This window comes from Lathamus discolor, chromosome 3 (genome assembly GCF_037157495.1).
Source record: "Lathamus discolor isolate bLatDis1 chromosome 3, bLatDis1.hap1, whole genome shotgun sequence".
Classification (NCBI taxonomy): Eukaryota; Metazoa; Chordata; class Aves; order Psittaciformes; family Psittacidae; genus Lathamus; species Lathamus discolor.
The window spans coordinates 149,610,700-149,629,821 of NC_088886.1; the positions used below are offsets into that span (position 1 = coordinate 149,610,700).

General features: G+C 43.0%; 1 protein-coding gene across 2 annotated transcripts in view; it reads left to right on the forward strand.

Annotated features, from left to right (window-relative positions):
* Positions 1 to 19,122, forward strand: part of DOCK1 (dedicator of cytokinesis 1) — a 320,534-nt gene that overhangs the window by 14,259 nt on the left and 287,153 nt on the right. For both annotated transcript variants that reach the window (XM_065672474.1, XM_065672475.1), the window contains exons 2-5: positions 5,763 to 5,846; positions 13,097 to 13,137; positions 15,143 to 15,198; positions 16,730 to 16,826. In XM_065672474.1, coding sequence (XP_065528546.1) covers positions 5,763 to 5,846; positions 13,097 to 13,137; positions 15,143 to 15,198; positions 16,730 to 16,826 — 278 coding nt within the window. The remainder of the gene's footprint in view (positions 1 to 5,762; positions 5,847 to 13,096; positions 13,138 to 15,142; positions 15,199 to 16,729; positions 16,827 to 19,122) is intronic.

The window sequence follows — 19,122 nt, forward strand, 5'->3', positions numbered from 1 at the left end:
ACTGTGGGTTATTCTTGCTAAACACATCATGCAGATGTAACTGAGTTTTATTCTTGCTGGTCTTTGTGCAACAGCAGCTGGAAGCTGAGAAAGGTGTTCTCATATATCACAGAATCCCAGCCTGGTTTGTGTTGGAAGGGACCTTAAAGCTCGTCCAGTTCCAACCCCTGCCACAGGCAGGGACCCCTTCCACTGGAGCAGCTTGCTCCAAGCCCCTGTGTCCAACCTGGCCTTGAGCACTGCCAGGGATGGGGCAGCCACAGCTTCTCTGGGCAACCTGTGCCAGCGCCTCAGCACCCTCACAGGGAAGAGCTTCTGCTTTATATCTAACCTGAACTTCCCCTGTTTCAGTGTGAACCCATCACCCCTTGTCCTATCACTGCAGTCCCTGATGAAGAGTCCCTCTCCAGCATCCTTGTAACCCCCTTCAGACACTGGAAGGCTGCAATATTCAAGATATTTGCAAAGACTTCAGGCAGAGGCTGTGTTGAATTTCAGTTAACTAAAAGGTCTGAAGTCCTTTCCCCTGGTAAGCAGAGTCCACCTCAAACACTGTCTTTGCCTTCTTTAGGATGTTGCCTGTAGACCCACCATAGCAAGAGCCAAGTTATCACTTAGTGTCCCCCAGTGAGAAGCACGAAATTCAGGGGACATATAGCTCACTTTGTGATTGTGCATTATGAGAAGACAGATGCCAAGACATCTACCTAGGTAATGTTTTCTGTTTGTGTAAGTCAGCAGCTTGCTTGTTCTACAAAGCCAGTGTTGAGTGCTCAGGGTGTTCTGATTACTTCATGCTCCCAATGTGTTTCAGTTAATGGACTTTAATGTTAAAAATTGATTTGAATGTTCTTGATTGTGCTTCTTGTAATCTATGGATTATGACACATTATTAATGCTGTTATAGTCAGTAATGATACCTTTTCTTTAACACTAGCTTTGTACCCTCAGTACTTAGTGGTGAAGTACCATGAATACAAATGAAGTAGCAAGGAGGAGGGAGAAAGCTGTTAAGAGAGTGAGTTGGCATCTTGCTTCATTAGCTCTCTAAAGATAAAAGTATCTGGCTTAAAAAGGAGGAGAAAAAGCAAGAACCTGGACGTGGTTCTTGGAAATCTTGGATAGCTCCAGAACTCTTTATTTAATTAGTACAGAAAGGACAAATGTGCAACTTGTTCTGTCCTACTCGAGTTCTACCTGCAGGATTCAGCAGCAGGGTGGTTACGCTTCTCGAAGGCACCATAGAATTGGGATGGTTTATGTTGGAAGGGACCTTAAAACTCATCCAGCTCCAGCCCCTGCCACGGGCAGGGACACCTTCCACTGGAGCAGCTTGCTCCAAGCCCCTGTGTCCAACCTGGCCTTGAGCACTGCCAGGGATGGAGCAGCCACAGTTTCTCTGGGCACCCTGTGCCAGCGCCTCAGCACCCTCACAGGGAAGAACTTCTGCTTTATAGCAAACCTAAACTTGCCCTGTTTCAGTTTGAAGCCATCACCCCTTGTCCTGTCACTGCAGTCCTTGATGAAGAGTCTCTCTCCAGCATCCTTCTAGCCCCCTTCAGACACTGGAAGCTGCTCTGAGGTCCCCATGCAGCTTCTCCTCTCCAGGCTGAATATGACTCGAGGTTGGGGATTGCTCTGGTTTTATGAAGTTTTCTCAGCTAATTAATTCCTATTGAATAGTGATAAGACACCTGATGTGTTGCAGACCATATTGCTCCCCTGTGTTGCCATCTGTTGTAAAACCTGATGCGTCTAGTTATGTTTATAGAGACTTGGGTGGCCCTTTGCTCTTTCTAAACTGCGCTTAACCAACAGCTGATGCATGAGATCTGAGAGATCTTAAGGTACCATAAACCAGACTTACTTCTGGGTTGATTCTGACTGGTTGCAAGAGGAAACTTTTTCCTGATGAGAACTATCAGCAACTGGAATGTTCTCCCCAGGGAAGTGGTGGATTCCCCAGTGTTGGACACGGTTGAGATTCAGCTGGACAAGGTGCTGGGATATCTAGTCTAGGTCATGCTTTGCCTAGAACGGTTGGACCAGGTGATCCTTGAGGCCCCTTAAGCCTGGGATTCTGTAGTTCTAATATTAAGAGTGAGCTATGGGCCACGCTTGGTGAGGTGAGGAATGATTAAACACAAGGTGACTTCAGTCTGGAAGGGAGACCAACCCTTGCTTGATGCGCACATGAAATAATGGTCTTTAATACATCCTGGGTGCAACTCCTGACTCTTCGTCTTCCTTTTCCATTAGCCTCAGCTGTAAACATTGGAGACTTGGCTGGCTAAGTAACAGGATAAAGGAGCCCCCCTCATACTGAAAGCAACCACTTCCCATTCAGAGAGAATAGGAAAACCTTCAGGTTTCTTTTATTTTGAACATAGAGAATTTGCAAGAAACTTTGTTTTCAGTTCTGCAGATTCAGTCTGCTTTTAGGCATAAAGCACCGTCTTTTTGATTCCTTTCCAAAGACAGTATAAAATAAAGCTGATAATGTGTTAAATGTGGCTTGCTTGCTTTTTAGGAGCATGGAATGATTAATACAGCCTTTAATGCAGAGTAATTCCAGGGAATATTGTTTTTATGTTATCTTAAGATCTCTGTTTTCATGCAGAAAAGCTTTTTCAGTGTATGTTGATGGTACCTTTGTTTGCTCTTTCCTTTTATTCCCCTTCTGTCACTTCCCTGTAATTCTTTTAGTGTTGCACTCCTCATTTTCCTAATGTGTGTAGATTAATGGGTGCAGTTCAGCAGAGGGGTTTGGTTTTTATTCTGTGGCAATAAATGGGGTTTTAGTACAATTACTGTAATGCCCTATTCATTGTTCCTTTCTTTATCAACTCCTAGAGTTGAATAAGCTGCTCTTTTGGTGCCCACACTAATCATTTTGCTTTCGGCATTGCAGTAGTTCAGTGTAGATGTGCTTTGCGGTGCCAGTGGGAGGAGAAGGGAAGCAGGGAGAGCCTTTACCTGTGGAATTGCTTGTCTGAGAGTATGGCTGATGAGGAAAAATGCCTTTGGTGGCACTGAAACCTTCTGACTGTGATGTGGGAATGAGAGGGGCTTTCAGGGTGGTTTTGTCAACATGAATTTGTTTTGTCTTTTGCCATCCTATTTCTGCTCATTGCATCTTGGAGTTGAAATCTGAAGTTCACTGCTCTCGTGAGACCCCATTTGCAGCACTGTGTGTGGTTCTGGTGTCCTCAACATAAAAAGGACATGGAACTGCTGGAACAAGTCCAGAGGAGGCCACGAGGATGATCAGGGGCTGGAGCACCTCCCGTATGAAGACAGGCTGAGGAAGTTGGGGCTGTTCAGCCTGGAGAAGAGAAGGCTGCGTGGGGACCTCAGAGCAGCCTTCCAGTACCTGAAGGGGGCCTATAGGGATGCTGGGGAGGGACTCTTCGTCAGGGACTGTAGTGACAGGACAAGGGGTAACGGGTTCAAACTTAAACAGGGGAAGTTTAGATTGGATCTAAGGAGGAAATTCTTTCCTGTTAGGGTGGTGAGGCACTGGAATGGGTCTCTTTAGAGACCCAGCTCCCTCAGCCTCTCCTCATAAGGGAGATGTTCCACTCCCTTAATCATCTTTGTGGCTCTGCGCTGGACTCCTTCAAGCAATTCTCTGTCCTTCTTGAACAGAGGGGCCCAGAACTGGACGCAATATTCCAGATGCGGCCTCACCAAGGCTGAGTAGAGGGGGAGGAGAACCTCTCTTGACCTACTAACCACTCCCTTTCTAATGCACCCTAAGATGCCATTTGCCTTCTTGGCCCCAAGAGCACATTGCTGGCTCATGGTCATCCTCCTATCCACCAGGACCCCCAGGTCCCTTTCCCCTTCGCTACTTTCCAGCAGGTCACCCCCCAACCTGTACTGGTCCATGGGGTTGTTCTTCCCCAGATGCAAGACTCTACACTTGCCCTTGTTAAATTTCATCAAGTTTCTCCCCGCCCAACTCTCCAGCCTGTCCAGGTCTTGCTGAATGGCAGCACAGTCCTCTGGTGTGTCAGCCACTCCTCCCAGTTTTGTGTCATCAGCAAACTTGCTGAGGGTGCACTCAGTTCCCTCATCCAGGTCATTGATGAAAATATTAAACAGCACCGGTCCCAGCACCGACCCCTGAGGAACTCCACTAGTCACAGACCTCCAGCTAGATTCTGCGCCATTGACCACAACTCTCTGCCTTCTTCCTTTCAACCAGTTCTCGATCCACCTCACTACTTGATCGTCAAGCCCACACTTCTTTAGCTTATCTATGAGGATGCTGTGGGATGGGAGGTGCTCCAGTCCCCTGATCATCCTCGTGGCCTCCTCTGGACTTGTTCCAGCAGTTCCATGTCCTTTTTATGTTGAGGACACCAGAACTGCACACAATGCTCCAGGTGAGGTCTCACAAGAGCAGAGCAGAGGGGCAGGATCACCTCCTTCGCCCTGCTGGTCACGCTCCTTTTGATGCAGCCCAGGATACGGTTGGTTTCTGGGCTGCGAGCGCACACTGCAGCCGGCTCATGTTCATTTTCTCATTGACCAGCACCCCCAAGTCCTTCTCCTTGGGCCGCTCTGAATCTCTTCTTTGCCCAGTCTGTAGCCGTGCCTGGGATTGCTCTGACCCAGGTTGTGTTGTCATTTCATTGGTGAGGAGGGGTAATGTGTTATCTCTGACAGTATATCTCATGCATTATCTCTGCGTTATGTACCTGTAGTATATACCTGATTTCTTCAAAGCAAACCAGTTTTTATTCTCTAAGTTACTCCCTGGCCCAGCAGTCTGAGCGCCGTGGTTGAGCTCTTCCAAGGAGCTCCAACTCATGACCTACAATGGAGTCCCTTGTGGAATACACACGGCAGTAAGATTTGTTATTGAGCTGCATCTGAACAAATCAGACTTGTCTCTTGGTCCAGAGTCCTTTGTCTTGCTTTAGCTCTCCAGTATTGGCAGCCACTGTGTGCAATGTGAAGGTCCTTCAGGTCTCTTAGGTGTTGTGCCTCTTGCTGCTCATAAAGGTTGGTAGGACTCCAAGCTGCTTCTGAATTCAGCAGTGGAAAGGGCAATTGGTTTCTCTTTGTTGTCACTCCTCACCCTGCTTGTGACTGGAGCAGCTCAGAAATGTTTGTGAAAACAAATCCATTTGGTGAATTTGTGGATGCTCTCAGGGCTTGCTAAGGAATTATCAAGTACGATAACTTAATTATAATGCTATAAAATGGGGGTAGGACCAGTCTGTTCCATGAATATGGTGTCTTGATGTAGCTACCTCTGTCACTCAGGAATGCTGAAATCAGTCTTTAATATAGTATGCACGCAGTGAATTAATGAAGTGGCTGAGAAATCGTTCTTTAATATTAGTGATGGTAATTTGAGTTTTCTACAGGCACTTTGTAGGCTTTCTGTGGTTGAGCTGACAGTGGAAGCGAGCACAGTTCATTGCAGAACTGCATAAAATTGACACAAAGTACAGGGAGATGGGCAAGGACAATAAAATTAATTGAATATATTATGATGAAGAAGGAAAGCATCATAAATGGAGCGAGGGACTGGCTTTCGAAAGTGGATTTGTGGCTTTCTGAGACTTGTCACAAGGTGAAATATTAATGGATTAAAGGACTTGAATCTGAAATTTTTCTTTTTTTTTGAACAAAATCCTTTGTGGTGCTTGGCAACCAGCAGTAATGAAAACACTTATGTGGAGAAACAAGAACCATGGAGGTTCTGCTGTCTTGCATATGCTAACAGTGATGTTTCCTTTCTCCAGCTCTCTACAACTACGATGCTAGGGGACCAGATGAACTTTCCTTACAAATAGGTGACACCGTGCACATACTAGAAACATATGAAGGTAAGCTTGGAAAATCTTGCATTTAAAACCATTGGTTTTGTACTTGTTCCTTTTGTATTTGTGACCTATCTTCTCGAGTTATGAGCTGATGAATTACCTTCTTCGTTGCTAAGGGGCAAACCACATTATTCCTCATGAACCAAGAATTAACCAATGCTAGATGGGAATGAAGATGCATGTGGTCGATACCTGGTGAATAACCATTCCCTTTTCTATGGAAGATGGATGTTCACACAGCTTTATTTGTATGGGTCAATTGTAGCATCTACCTACGCAAGAGAAATTATAGATGCCTTATGGATGCCCTCAGGTAATGCATAAAAGAGCTTGCTTGAGCTGCTCAAGCAGGCTCAAAAGAGCTGCTAAAAGAAGCTTAATCTGAATTTGAAAGTTACTTGGGTTCTAAATTATTTATACCTTTCTTGTAAGATGGGTACATGAGTTAAAGTGCCATGGAGTGACTTCGGGCTTGTCAGATGCTTTGCTTGTTTTGCTGTAGATAGAAACACTATGTGTACCAACATCTTTCCCTGTTGATCTATGTCAAAGGAAATTTGAATGCTGAGTTTGATAATCAGCGGAAGGTGAAAATTGTCATAACACTTTTCAGCTCTTGCTTGATCCACGACTGAGCCAAGCAAAATACAGCTTTTGCGTTGTACACTTGACTTGAGGCTTTTATGGCATGCTGCAGTTTGGAGAGGTATAAGGAACATAGAACTAAACATAGTTTAAAATATTGTACCACATTTTGTCTTGCGGAAATGTGATTTACTTTAATATATGGATTTAATTTGTTTCTCTAGACCTCGATTTTCTGGTACCTCTGTGTGATAAATTTGGTTTAGATATTGGTTTAATAGGATGATTTTTATTGTTATATTTACTGAAATAAACAATGCTATTTCAACAGAAGTAACAAGCTCTACTCATCACTGTGCAAATGAACTTTGTCATTATTCCTAGGCTGGCATTTTCTTACAGAGCTCAAGTTGCCAAGTTTCACTTGAAGCAAAGTAATCTTTCCTCTATCTGATGTTATATGCTCTAATAAAAGTCTAATAATGCAAAAATTCACATGCAAATGGAATGATTTAAATATTGTGCAGCTTTGTACTTTTAATATATAAATAGATTTATTTAATGAATGTGGGAGAAGCTCTGAATCCTGAATAGTGTACATGAAACCATATGAAATGATGACTGCTGCCAGCTAAGTGGGACAGTGGATGTGACTCACTTCTCCCCTTGAATAATAAAGCCCTTCACACCCTCCTGGTTGTTTGGCTTCAAGCACATGGGATGAGTTCATGTTAAAAGAAATGCAAATAAGTTAATGTTCTTCCAAACATTTCAGACAATGATTACTCATTATGTACCTGCTGTGATGGGAAATTAGATGCCATAATTCTTATCTCTTTTGTTCATAGAGCTGCTGCCGTTATTAGGTAATTATTTGAGCTCTTTGATCTCCAGGTTTCTCTATATGGAACTTGTGTAGATTGTGCCCCAGGAGGTTTCGGACCATGTGTGATGGTGTCCAGGTGTGTGCCTGGGAACTTCTCTGCCGTTGATCCTGTCCATGTCAGCGTTGTGTTAGGCTGTGGTGGGATGGATCAAGCTGAAGAAAAATACCCTAATAATAGAATCATAGAATCATTTAGGTTGGAAAAGACATTTAAGATCATTGAGTCCAATGCAAATGTGGCTGAGAGGAGGATGGTGCCAGACTCTTTACAGTGGTGCCCAGCGACAGAAAGAGGAGTAATGGCCATAAACTGAAGCAAAAGAAGTTTCACCTCAGCATGAGTAAGAACTTCTTTACGTTGAGGGTGGCAGAGCCCTGGAACAGGCTGCCCAGGGGGTTGTGGAATCTCCCTGTCTGGAGGCATTCCAAACCTGCCTGGATACTTTCCTGGATGGACCTGTCTGGGTTGGAACTGGATGATCTCCTGAGGTTTCTTCCAACCCAAATCATTCTGTGAAATCCACCACTAAATATGAATATAATATGAGCATGGACAGAAAAGTCGTTTGAAGAGTCTGTAATGTTGGTTTTTTTTGCTGAGCGTCTCCAATTCTGTTTCCCTTTCCTTCTATTTAAGATTGTGGGGAAAAATTTAGCTTCTTTCATAGGTATCTGCTGTATTATGTATTCTGTTTTTGGCATCCTACTGTAGCATTGTTAGTGTTTTGAAATAGGTTTTTGCAGTAATTCTTAAGTAAGGAGTAGTTCTGAAGACTTATCGGTGTCCATGAGCTTTGAAGTGGTAGATTGTAGGGTTGGTTTATTCCTTACTTTCATTTCTTCTGAATCTGCAAGAAAAGCTTATGTTAAATCCTTGCTCAGTTGCTCTGCTCTCTGCAAAGGGAAGATATTGAGAAATTGGGAGGGCTTGGTCTCATGGCTGGTGTAGAAGACCTGTTTTAAGAACAGGCAGGTTTCTGTAGGATATCGTGTTGCTACCATGTACTGGAATTGGTTGCTAAGATAGACTTTAGTTATGTGTTTAAAACACTATTTATTTTTTTATGTGTAAAACTTATTTTGGACTTTGTTTTTTGTTACTGAAACCTTTTAATCTTTTAAATTTAAATCAAAACCCACTTTATTTATTTCTCTGAATGCAGAAAAAAGCTTTTGTGACTAATTCAATGTGCAGGTCCTATAAAGGGCTTCTTGAAACCAGCCTGTATTTTTGCAGGAGTTAAGAGACTGGAAATGAATGGGCCCATCTGAGCAGCCAGGTCTAGTGGAAGGTGTCCCTGCCCGTGACAGCGGTTGGAACTGGATGAGCTTTAAGGCCCCTTCCAACCCAAACCATTCTGATTCTATGATTTTACTGTTAAATCTTCAAGTTTCTGTTCTTCCAGGAACCAAAGGAAAAATGAAGCAAGTTTCTACAGTCATTGATGTTGACAGTCAAATTAATGTGTTTCTATCAGGCAGGTTTACAGACAACTTCAGTTTTCAGATGGGAAACTTTCTGTCACTCCTAATATGAGCCTTACATGGAAAGCTGAACAGCAAAGCTTATGACTTCATAAATACCCTTCATCCTGCAGGGCAGAGCAATTGCATTTCATAGCAGATATTGCAAAACACTTTTTTACCGTGTTCTGAATCAGCACTTGCCACATCTTTATTGTCTTAATTCTGTTTCTTTACATTATTTGGCGGAATGGGCAAAAGGGAATATCTGATCAATAGATGTGGCGGAGTAAGGTGAATAGAAATTAAATGTAACAGTACATAAGCCCTAAAGCGGAGATTGAACTGTCATTTCTGGTGATGCTGCGGGGAGTTTGGGTTCCCAAATAAGTTATTCCTGATACTGTGGGAACACGTAGTTGTTGGTTACAAGGGTTTTTTGTGTGGGATTTTCTTTGTTTTTCAAATGCAGCAAATACCTTATCTGGGTAACTGTAATAAATGGATGCATCATTCAAGAGAAACAAGAGCAAATTCTGTTCAGCCTGGAGAAGAGAAGGCTGCGTGGAGACCTCAGAGCAGCCTTCCAGTACCTGAAGGGGGCCTATAGGGATGCTGGGGAGGGACTCTTCATCAGGGACTGTAGTGACAGGACAAGGGGTAATGGGTTCAAACTGAAACAGAGGAAGCTTAAATTGGATATAAGGAAGAAATTCTTTCCTGTTAGGGTGGTGAGGCACTGGAATGAGTTGCCCAGGGAGGTTGTGAGTGCTCCATCCCTGGCAATGTTCAAGGCCAGGTTGGATGAAGCCTTGTGTGGGATGGTTTAGTGTGAGGTGTCCCTGCCCATGGCAGGGGGTTGGAACTGGCTGATCTTAAGGTCCTTTCCAACTCTAACTATTCTGTGATTCTATTCTACATATTTGAGTGTCTTGCAGCTTTAGCAGACACAAACGTTTCATTGGTCCCTTTTCTTTGTTGGACATTTATGTGGATGCTTTTTTCCAGCTGTAACCTCCCACAGTATTTTTAAGGGTGAGACTAGAAACCCTGTAACACATTGAGAAGCACTTAAAAGCTCTGGTCACTTTAGGAAATATTTCTGGCATCAGCCTGCTTTCCTATTTGTCTGAAACCAAATTGGCTGTGAACAGAGGGAGGAGGATTCAGAGCTCTGTGCTGAGTGTTTGACACACCAGGGGTTTGCCCTCTCTGCCCTCAATTTTTGGGCTCTTAATTTATTATTTATTTCCATGATGTCCAAAACTGCTGAGGTTACGAAACTAAAGAACTAAATTAGGCAGGGTCACAATGGGCCTTGATAGGTGCAGTAGGATACCTTCTTGGTGTCATTACAAGCTCACATGTTCCCTTACCCCTTGTGTTCTTTAGTGTCGAGGACTAGATGCTGCTTACCTAAAAGCAGAGGCTATATTTTACTTATATACTACTATATAATCCCAGCCTGGTTTGGGTTGAAAGGGCCCTTAAAGCTCCTTCAGCTCCAAGCCCTGCCACGAGCAGGGACCCCTTCCACTGGAGCAGCTTGCTCCAAGCCCCTGTGTCCAACCTGGCCTTGAGCACTGCCAGGGATGGGGCAGCCACAGCTTCTCTGGGCACCCTGTGCCAGCGCCTCAGCACCCTCACAGGGAAGAGCTTCTGCCTAAGAGCTCAGCTCAGTCTCCCCTCGGGCAGGTTCAAGCCATTCCCCTTGGCCTGTCCCTACAGGCCCTTGTCCCAAGCCCCTCTCCAGGTTCCCTGCAGCCCCTTCAGGCACTGGAGCTGCTCTCAGGTCTCCCCTTCAGGAGCCTTCTCTTCTCCAGGCTGCCCCAGCCCAGCTCTCTCAGCCTGGCTCCAGAGCAGAGCTGCTCCAGCCCTCGCAGCATCTCCATGGCCTCCTCTGGCCTCGCTCCAGCAGCTCCACGTCCCTCGTGTGCTGCTGCCCCAGAGCTGGATCAGGGCTGCAGGGGGGTCTCCCCAGCACACAGCAGAGAGGCAGGATCCCTCTGTTTTTGTGACTTCAATGTCTTTAATTCATGTTTGGGAGGGAGCTGGCTGGTTTTGGAGCGGATGGCTGGCTGTGGAAGAGAGCTGCCCTCATCTTACAGATGAGGAATTAAGAAAAGGAGTAGTTCTGTTTTGGGTCTTTGATCAGAGGTGGCTTCTCGTGTTTAAATGACATTGCCCTTCTTTGTGCATGGTCGCGGCAAGACTTGGTGCCTCCATTTGACCCAGTGAGAGTTAGTTCTCTGAAACTGGGCTCCCCACTGCATAGCTACAGGCTAGACGTGGATCAAGAGCTCCATTTAGGTGATGGCTGCCAACAAAGAGCCTGGTTGGACTTGTTTGGCCACATCAGGGCCTTGACGATGAGTAAGAGCGTAACCAGTTCTCCAGGGAAGATTTTGGCTGCTTTCTTATCTGCAGTATCTTGTTGCTCTTACTGCTTGCTACATAGAAAGCAGAGGTTCAGTGGTGAGGAGCTGCATTTGCTATATGGCTCTTCAATCTGCAGGTGTAGCGCAATGTCCTGAGTCAGCAGAGATGGGATGGGAGAAGTGAGGTGGAAGAGATCCTAGATTGTATGTTCTTTAGTTTGTACAATGTGTTTGAGCAGAGTCACGGTCATTATTAGCTTAGACTCCAGGACTTCGAAGTGTTGGTTTATTCATATAAAACTGAGGGAATGTAGTTCTTTTAATAGGATTGAAATCTGTGTATGGCTGCGGAGGAAGCGCTAACAGAAATGCTTTGCCTTCTTTGCACCTGAGCCAGAAACTGCATGGTGGTTTCAGCAACAGTTCTTGTTGATATCCCTCTGGGAGGACTGGAAGTGTGAAAGGTGAGGCTATCACAGCCTCTGTAGGGAAGCGAGTTGCGATGGTTGTAGACACCAGGTTAAAGATGACTCCACAAAGCCAAACCCAAAGAATCACAGAGGTCAGGCTTCTGATGCAGCACAAAGATGATGAATCAGTTCACCTTTTGCTACTGGGGAAGAGGCTGAAAACTCCTGTCTGCTTGAGACTTTGATTTGTATTTCTAGTCCCAGAGTGCAGATAATGAATTTATCTGCGTGTGTCGTCTGAAGTGTTCCTCCTGCCCTGTTTGCAATCATGAGTGGGACTGTATTCTTCACTTCTGCTTTGCCATGCCCCAACCCTCACCCATGTTGATCTCCGGAAAGGGATGCGTTGCTAAACAAACCCTTAGTTTTCAGTGCTGGAATGGGTGGTTTTGCACCCAGGTTCAGTCCTCCAAACCCTGCAGAGGGTAGCTCTGGTCACCTGCAGGGTTCCCTTGGGTGCTGGACAGGCAGGAGCAAGCTATGACACAGCCAGACTGAAATACAGGATGGCCCCAGTGCAACAGCGTGAGTGAGCTAGTGCTGGACTGGGAGCAATGCACGCAGGATCCCAGCCTGGTTTGGGTTGGAAGGGACCTTAAAGCTCATCCAGTTCCAACCCCTGCCCTGGGCAGGGACCCCTTCCACTGAAGCAGCTTGCTCCAAGCCCCTGTATCCAACCTGGCCTTGTCGCATGAACCTCACAGTGGACTTCATGTCATCTGCTTTCCCCAGCACAGGATCTTCCATGAGGCAAAACAGCCGTCATTTGTAGGGTTTTGTGTTTGCTTTGGTTATCCGGTCGCACTGGAACATGATAGCTGCAGCAACACTAAAAGCTGTAATGCTGATTGCTTGCAGGTGTGTCCTGAACTTGGGAGCACAGTAAATGGGACACGTTTTCCAGACACGGCCACCTGCCTGATAGTGTGGCACTGGGTGAATGGTGAGGCAGCACTGGGGGTACTGTGGGATGGATGTTCTGCTTCATGCTGAATTAGGGCTGTAGGGCTCTGTGCTTTCATATTTTGGTGAATCATAGATCCCAAAGTATCCTCGTTTTCTGCTGGGATGACAAACAGCTGATCCACATTTGGAAACTTGTAATTTCTGGGACTTACATAGGTTTTAACTTTACGAAAATGTACTGATTGACTTGTTTGGTTTTGACACTTTTCAGTTGGTTTTGTTTTATGCTGGAACGTTATAATTAAACTTAAAAGAATGACAATTAAATACATCATGAAAAATGCCATCTTTGTCATGTCTTTTCCATCAGTTTGATTTTTATAGCTTCCAGGATGACTTGTTTTAGCTGGGATATTAATCCCACAGAGAATTTCAGTTCAGGTGGGATGTGCTTGTTGGCATGATCAGAAGCCATGTCAAGGTGCTGTTGAGCTGAGAAAGCAGCAGCTGGTAGGTGACATTAATGACCTTTTTTAATGCTTTTTCCCTGTTTTTCCCTCCTAGGTTGGTACAGAGGTTACACACTAAGAAAAAAGTCCAAGAAGGTGAGTGTTGCCAGAGTGGAATGCTCCTTTTTCTCTTGGATAGATGCGTATTATGGCATTGGGTGTGTTGCTGTAATGGAGATCTTGGTGCGTGTTTATGGCAGAGCATGGGAATGGGTCGCCGTGTGTCCACTGATCTCTACTACCTACCTGTGTGCCTCAGCCTCTTGTAAATGTGAATTTAAGTTAATTGTAACTTATTTTAGGCCCAAAGTCTGTGTTGGATATCTATTTTGTGCAGTTTAAATTGCAAAAATAGACATATATGCAGCTATGTATGTGTGTATATATATATACACACACACATATATATAGGTACAGGAAGAAGAGGATATGTATAAAAAGAGTATATAGAGAAGAAAATACATATAGGAAGAAGAGTGTACATACATATGTATACATATATACATAGCTGTGCATATATATATATATGTACAGCTACTTGATGTGCATCAGCTTGTTTTCTGCCTTTGCCTCAGTAAGAAGTTCAGAACTTTAATGTTCCAGTTGATCTGTTTAGAGGCTGCCACTTTACATTGCTGTCTGTTAAATAATGTATTACTTATAAAACACAATTGCACTTTGGAAAGTGATATGGGATTCTACACTGCGATTTTCAGGGGGAATAGTCTTCTCCAGCGTCATTTTGCCTCGTTGGTAGGCTTTCAGTGTACATAAAGGGTTGCTGTTATAGCAGCCTCGCTGGAATAAAAAGAAGCATCGCAAATACTGGTTGTAACACTGTGTTTTAGTTTTTGAGCATTTTCTTTTATAGTAGTAATTAACCAGAATTAAATGACTTCTGATTCTGCATCTTTTTCCACTTCAAATAAACCACTTGAAATGTAATGTTTGCCTACAGAGGTGCGTTTTGAGTTGTGCCTGCATGTGTAGGACTACAGAGCTGAGTGTGGTTTATCCCACCCATTTCCTACCCAGGCCTGTTCTGTTCTATTTTGATATTTTCTTTTCTTGGAAATACACTAAATCTCTTATTCAGTGTGTTTCATGAACATGCCTTGTGCAGCCTAAGAGGCAGTTAGGCAGTCTTCTTGGCTTAAATGAATCCCACGTGTTGCTGCGTTTGCCTGACTGCTGCTAAATGTAGTGTTTGCTTTCTTTTACTGGAACAAAAAGACTCAGCCCCAGCCCCAGCCCCCTCGCTTTTATTGCTTTCTAAGGCTTTATGTTTTCATGTTCCCATGATAGGGGGTTGGAACTAGGTGGTCTTTAAGGTCCCTTCCAACCCAAACCAGGCTAGGATTCCATAAGAAAACTGAACTACTGCCTCAAAGGATGAGGTGAAGGAACTGTCTCAGCTTGGCTTGAGTTAGTTTCTGAATGTCGAGTTTACAGTATTTCGAGAATATTATTGTATTTCTGGCATCTTGATTAATTTAGAGCATTGCGTTCAAGGAAAGCGGTTCTGTTCTTTTGTGGTTCTGTCTGAAGAGGTTTTTGGCTTGTAACACTAACGATGGGTTGGTGGTAGGATATACTACATTATGTATAAGAAAGCTTGGTTAGATAAGAGGAAAAGCAAGCAGCAGGCCTGGATTACAGACAAATGCCATTTTGGAGTTAAATCTATGTCAAATTCTGTTTCTTTCACCCATTTGAATGGAAATCTGCTTTAATTTTCATAGTATGTATCATCCAGGGACCTAGAGAACAGTGACAAACTATCTTGAGCTGAGGGAGGAAACACCCCTTTGCAAGGCCACTTATTGGCAGGGGGTGTCTCCTGTTTTCTTCAATAGAGTGAAGATGGGATTGAAACCACTGAAGTTCGTATTTGGTAAGGGTACAATAACAGCTTGTTGAAAGGACATGTAAACAAAGCTTAAATATACATTAAAAAAAACCCAGAATACCCAACACAACTCTTCTGATGCTCAAGAGGATGCAGCCCTAGCAATGAGTGTGAGCATATTTTTAGGTAATAGATATAATATGTTATGTGTAATATATTGAAAACACCTTTTTTCCTCTCTCTCTCTCAAAGGGCATATTTCCTGCCTCCTATATTCATCTTAAGGAAGCAATAGTTGAAGGCAAAGGGTAAGTTTGATTTGAAGATAATAAGAATCAATTTTCCTCTTTGTATAGGTGTAATTTTGGTGTATTATCAGATAATTTACACTCGTTCCCAGTCGGTTAAAGAGCTGATGGTGAAATTGGGGGTTTCTTTATGGCAATGCTTTAATTCGGTAAGTCACCTCAAGTTTGAAGGTGCTGTCATCACCAGTGCTTCTGGCTAGTGCTGTCCTTAGCTACGTTATCATAGAATCATAGAATAGTTGAGCTAAAGCATAACTTTGTCTATATTTATGTAATAATTTTGGAAGAATTAATAATTTCCCACTTTTTTTTAATAACTTTTATTGCTCTCTGGAGCATTAACTCCCTGCACTCCCTGCCTTCTGCTTTAGCTCTAATTTCAGTTTTCCTGGCTTCTTCCAGCCCATGAGTCTTATGGATTCTGCTTGGTATACTCAATATACCCTTTGATATGAGATACATTTCTCTTCTGCAGATGAAATTTAAGTAGTTTCTTAGTTCCCTCTTCAGTGAATGTTATAGACTGGACTCCTCACTGAAAGCCATTATCCAGGCATTGCTTTCTGACCTACCAAGAAGTTCTATTGACTTGTTCATTTTCTGATTCTCCTGCTCCTTATGTGTGTGACACTAAACAGTTTGGGCTGGTTTTTGTTGCTTAACAGCTGTTAAAGAGTTTGGATGTTTATTTATCAAATCAGCTTTGCTGGACAGGGATGGGTAAGTTCCTAATGTCGATGGAAAAGTTTAGTTTAAAAAATGGGGAAAAAACCCTCCAACAAATGCCAGGGAAAATAAAAAGTGGAGTGAAATTAATAAATAATTAGCCAGGAAATGGAGTGGAACAGGATTCAAATGTTATATTCCTTTGTGCCCGATTTATTTTTATACACTGTTAAATATGTAAATGATCAAACTACTAATCATGAGATTGCTGCATAATGACATCTTTCTTGCTGATTACAGAACTGCCTTTAAGTACCCTACTTGTGAAATATTAAAAGATCTAGCTGTTGGTTCTTACTTTCATGGCACATCATTTCAAAACAAGTTGCACAAAAACTCAATGGTGATGACTTCCATGCTTAACTTTTCTTTGCAAGACCAGTATGATGGAAAACAATTGCACGTTAGTCTTGGGGCACTGTGGGTTATGTGTATCTGGCTTTCAGCTTGGTTGCTTTTGAGAGTGCTGAGGCACTGGCACAGGGTGCCCAGAGAAGCTGTGGCTGCCCCATCCCTGGCAGTGCTCAAGGCCAGGTTGGACACAGGGGCTTGGAGCAAGCTGCTCCAGTGGAAGGGGTCCCTGCCCGTGGCAGGGGTTGGAGCTGGATAAGCTTTAAGCTCCCTTCCAACACAAACCATTCCATGATTCTAAGATTCTGTAATTTTAACTTCCAGATTTATACGCAATGTTATTTTCAACACTACCATTATTGACTTGTCTTTGGAAACCAAGAGTTCCTTAAGAGTGATCCTGCCACTCTACCCAAAACTGCTGCTTAATTCAAACTTTTCTCTCCCTCTTAAGACAACATGAAACAGTGATACCCAACGAGCTCCCCTTGATTCAGGAGGTTACCACAACACTGCGGGAATGGTCTATAATATGGCGCCAATTATATGTTGTAAGTATCAACATAAAACATTTTCATTAGCATATGGCTTATTACAACAGTGATGCTGTGGTAGGTAGAGTGAGAAGCATGAAGGAACTACTAATGAAATTCCACTTCTGTTGCTGTTCTAAAGCCTACTTTTATTGCTGGAAAGCTGTTTAGCGTCTCCTGTGTTAAGGCACAAATCTCAGTAGTGTTTCTTTTGAGTGTTTTCTCAAACACTGTGTGTTTCTTCTGCAGAATCAGATCTTAGAGTGTTGCCTTGATCTAGCAGTAATTTGTTGAGCAGTTAGGACCCATTTTTCATAGGGTACTATTGCACAAAATTTGGATTCTTAAGATGAATACATCTTATACCTATATCTGTATCTTATATTGATATCTTTCTTATATCGATATCTTTTTTTATATCGATATCTTTTTTATATCGATATCTGGAAAAATCTGACGTAGAATTGTATTAGAGAGATGAAGGGCAGTTCTTAAGGTTGTTGGTCTATGTTAGGAAAGGACTGAGTAATTGACTTCTAATTTGTGGGTGTAAGCTTATATCTTTGAAAAGGCCTTTTACCTCAGTGTTCTTGTGCTTGAAGTTGATTGTTCCCAGTTATCCTGATCTCAAGTTACCTACCTGACTATTTTCATATGCTTAAGTTCCAAGCACATAAGAATTACTGTTAGAAATTTATAGCAGTAAGCATTTGCATTGATAGTATCTCAGATGGGATAATAAAGATACAATAGCCATTAAGCTACACACATGAAAGTGCTTGTAAGGTTTAAATAGTGTCCAAATGTGTGCTTAAAAGTACAGTTCGGATGGAAAAGAGCAGCATGCTGTAGGGTGTGAGGTACCATAGCTCAAACTACTCATGTTCTCATTGTAAAGTCACTGTAACAAGGTAATAGGAACATGGAAAGTCTTGTATTTAAAGTAAGATTTAATGTCAAGTCTCTGTATTCTCGAAGTATGTTTGAAGTCTTCTATTATAAAAGCTTAAGCTGGGTAATGAAGGCAGTAACTGGAAATTAAGTTGTGTGTATTGACTAATGTGGTTTTTGATTGTGTCCACGAAAGTAAAGATTAAAAATGCTGGAAGTGATGTAAAATTGCAGTAGATGAAATAAAGGATAATATATGAGGAGAGGCAGATTAATATGTTAGAGAGCTTTAATACTAGAGAGGTCGTGCTGAGGAGCAAGGAAGAAGTCGATGGGCAGAAGCAAACCAGAAGGAGCAAAATCTAGAGAGGGGACTGGGAATAACTCTGCCTTCTGCTCCACTGCTGTGTGCTGCTGACGACAGTGAGGATTACATTTTGACCCTGATGTCTTTTTGTGGGGATTATCCTGAGTATGAAATCTATTATTTAATGTTAGAGAAATTCCACTTGCAGAACTGTACAAGGCTTGGTTGTGGTGCACTTACAGTAAGGAGGAACAGCAAAGAGGCATCATTGGAAGTTTTCTTCCCAAGACTTCTGTGCGGTTTTGGTAACAGTAACTGTTAGTAAACTGTAAAATTCCCTTGGTGTGGCAATCAGTTGTTCTAACCATTGATGTTTAACGTCTCATTTGTCATGCATTTACCTCCATGAAGACACATGAACAGCTTAAAGATGCTTCAGCAGTGCAGGTAACTTTGAATTCAAGAGCACGCATGGTGTGAGGGTACCAGTTTCATCAATTTGGTAGGGGAAAGGGTTCCAGTCCCTGTTATAGCTTTACTCTGAGTAGCTGGATTACTTAATGAGTTTATAATACATATATCTCAAGGCTATCTGTTAGATTAGTTGAACATGGATAGTGGCCAAAAGGAGCATTGGTGCACTGGGATTGCCTTTTCAAGGCAGATTTGGTTTACTGGAGGCAGCTGGTTTTAAACTGGTTAGTTTGCAGACTAAAGAGATATTTTGTCTTGTCCACATCAGTACCAGAAGTCATTAAATTACCACGTTTATTCCTTTATTCTGTTTGTAATTGCGTTTGAATATTGCATAGACATTGTTTTGCTTTTCAGACAGCAGAGGACGTGGCACGTTCTCTATCTCACTGGTTTACAATTGCTCGCAGCGTCGAAAATCATGAAGCTCTTTCCCATTTGGATGTGTCTGTATTTAGCTTCCAGCCATATGTGCCTGTTGTGTCTTTCTCTGCTACATTAAGGAGCTTTTAATAATGGGTATTTTCTCTCTGTGAAGGTTCTCACACTATAATCAAATCAGCTTTTTGATAATCTGAACAGACTGAAGTCTTTAAGTTTCACAGTTAGATATTTCCCACTCCTGAGTCTGAGGCGTTAGAG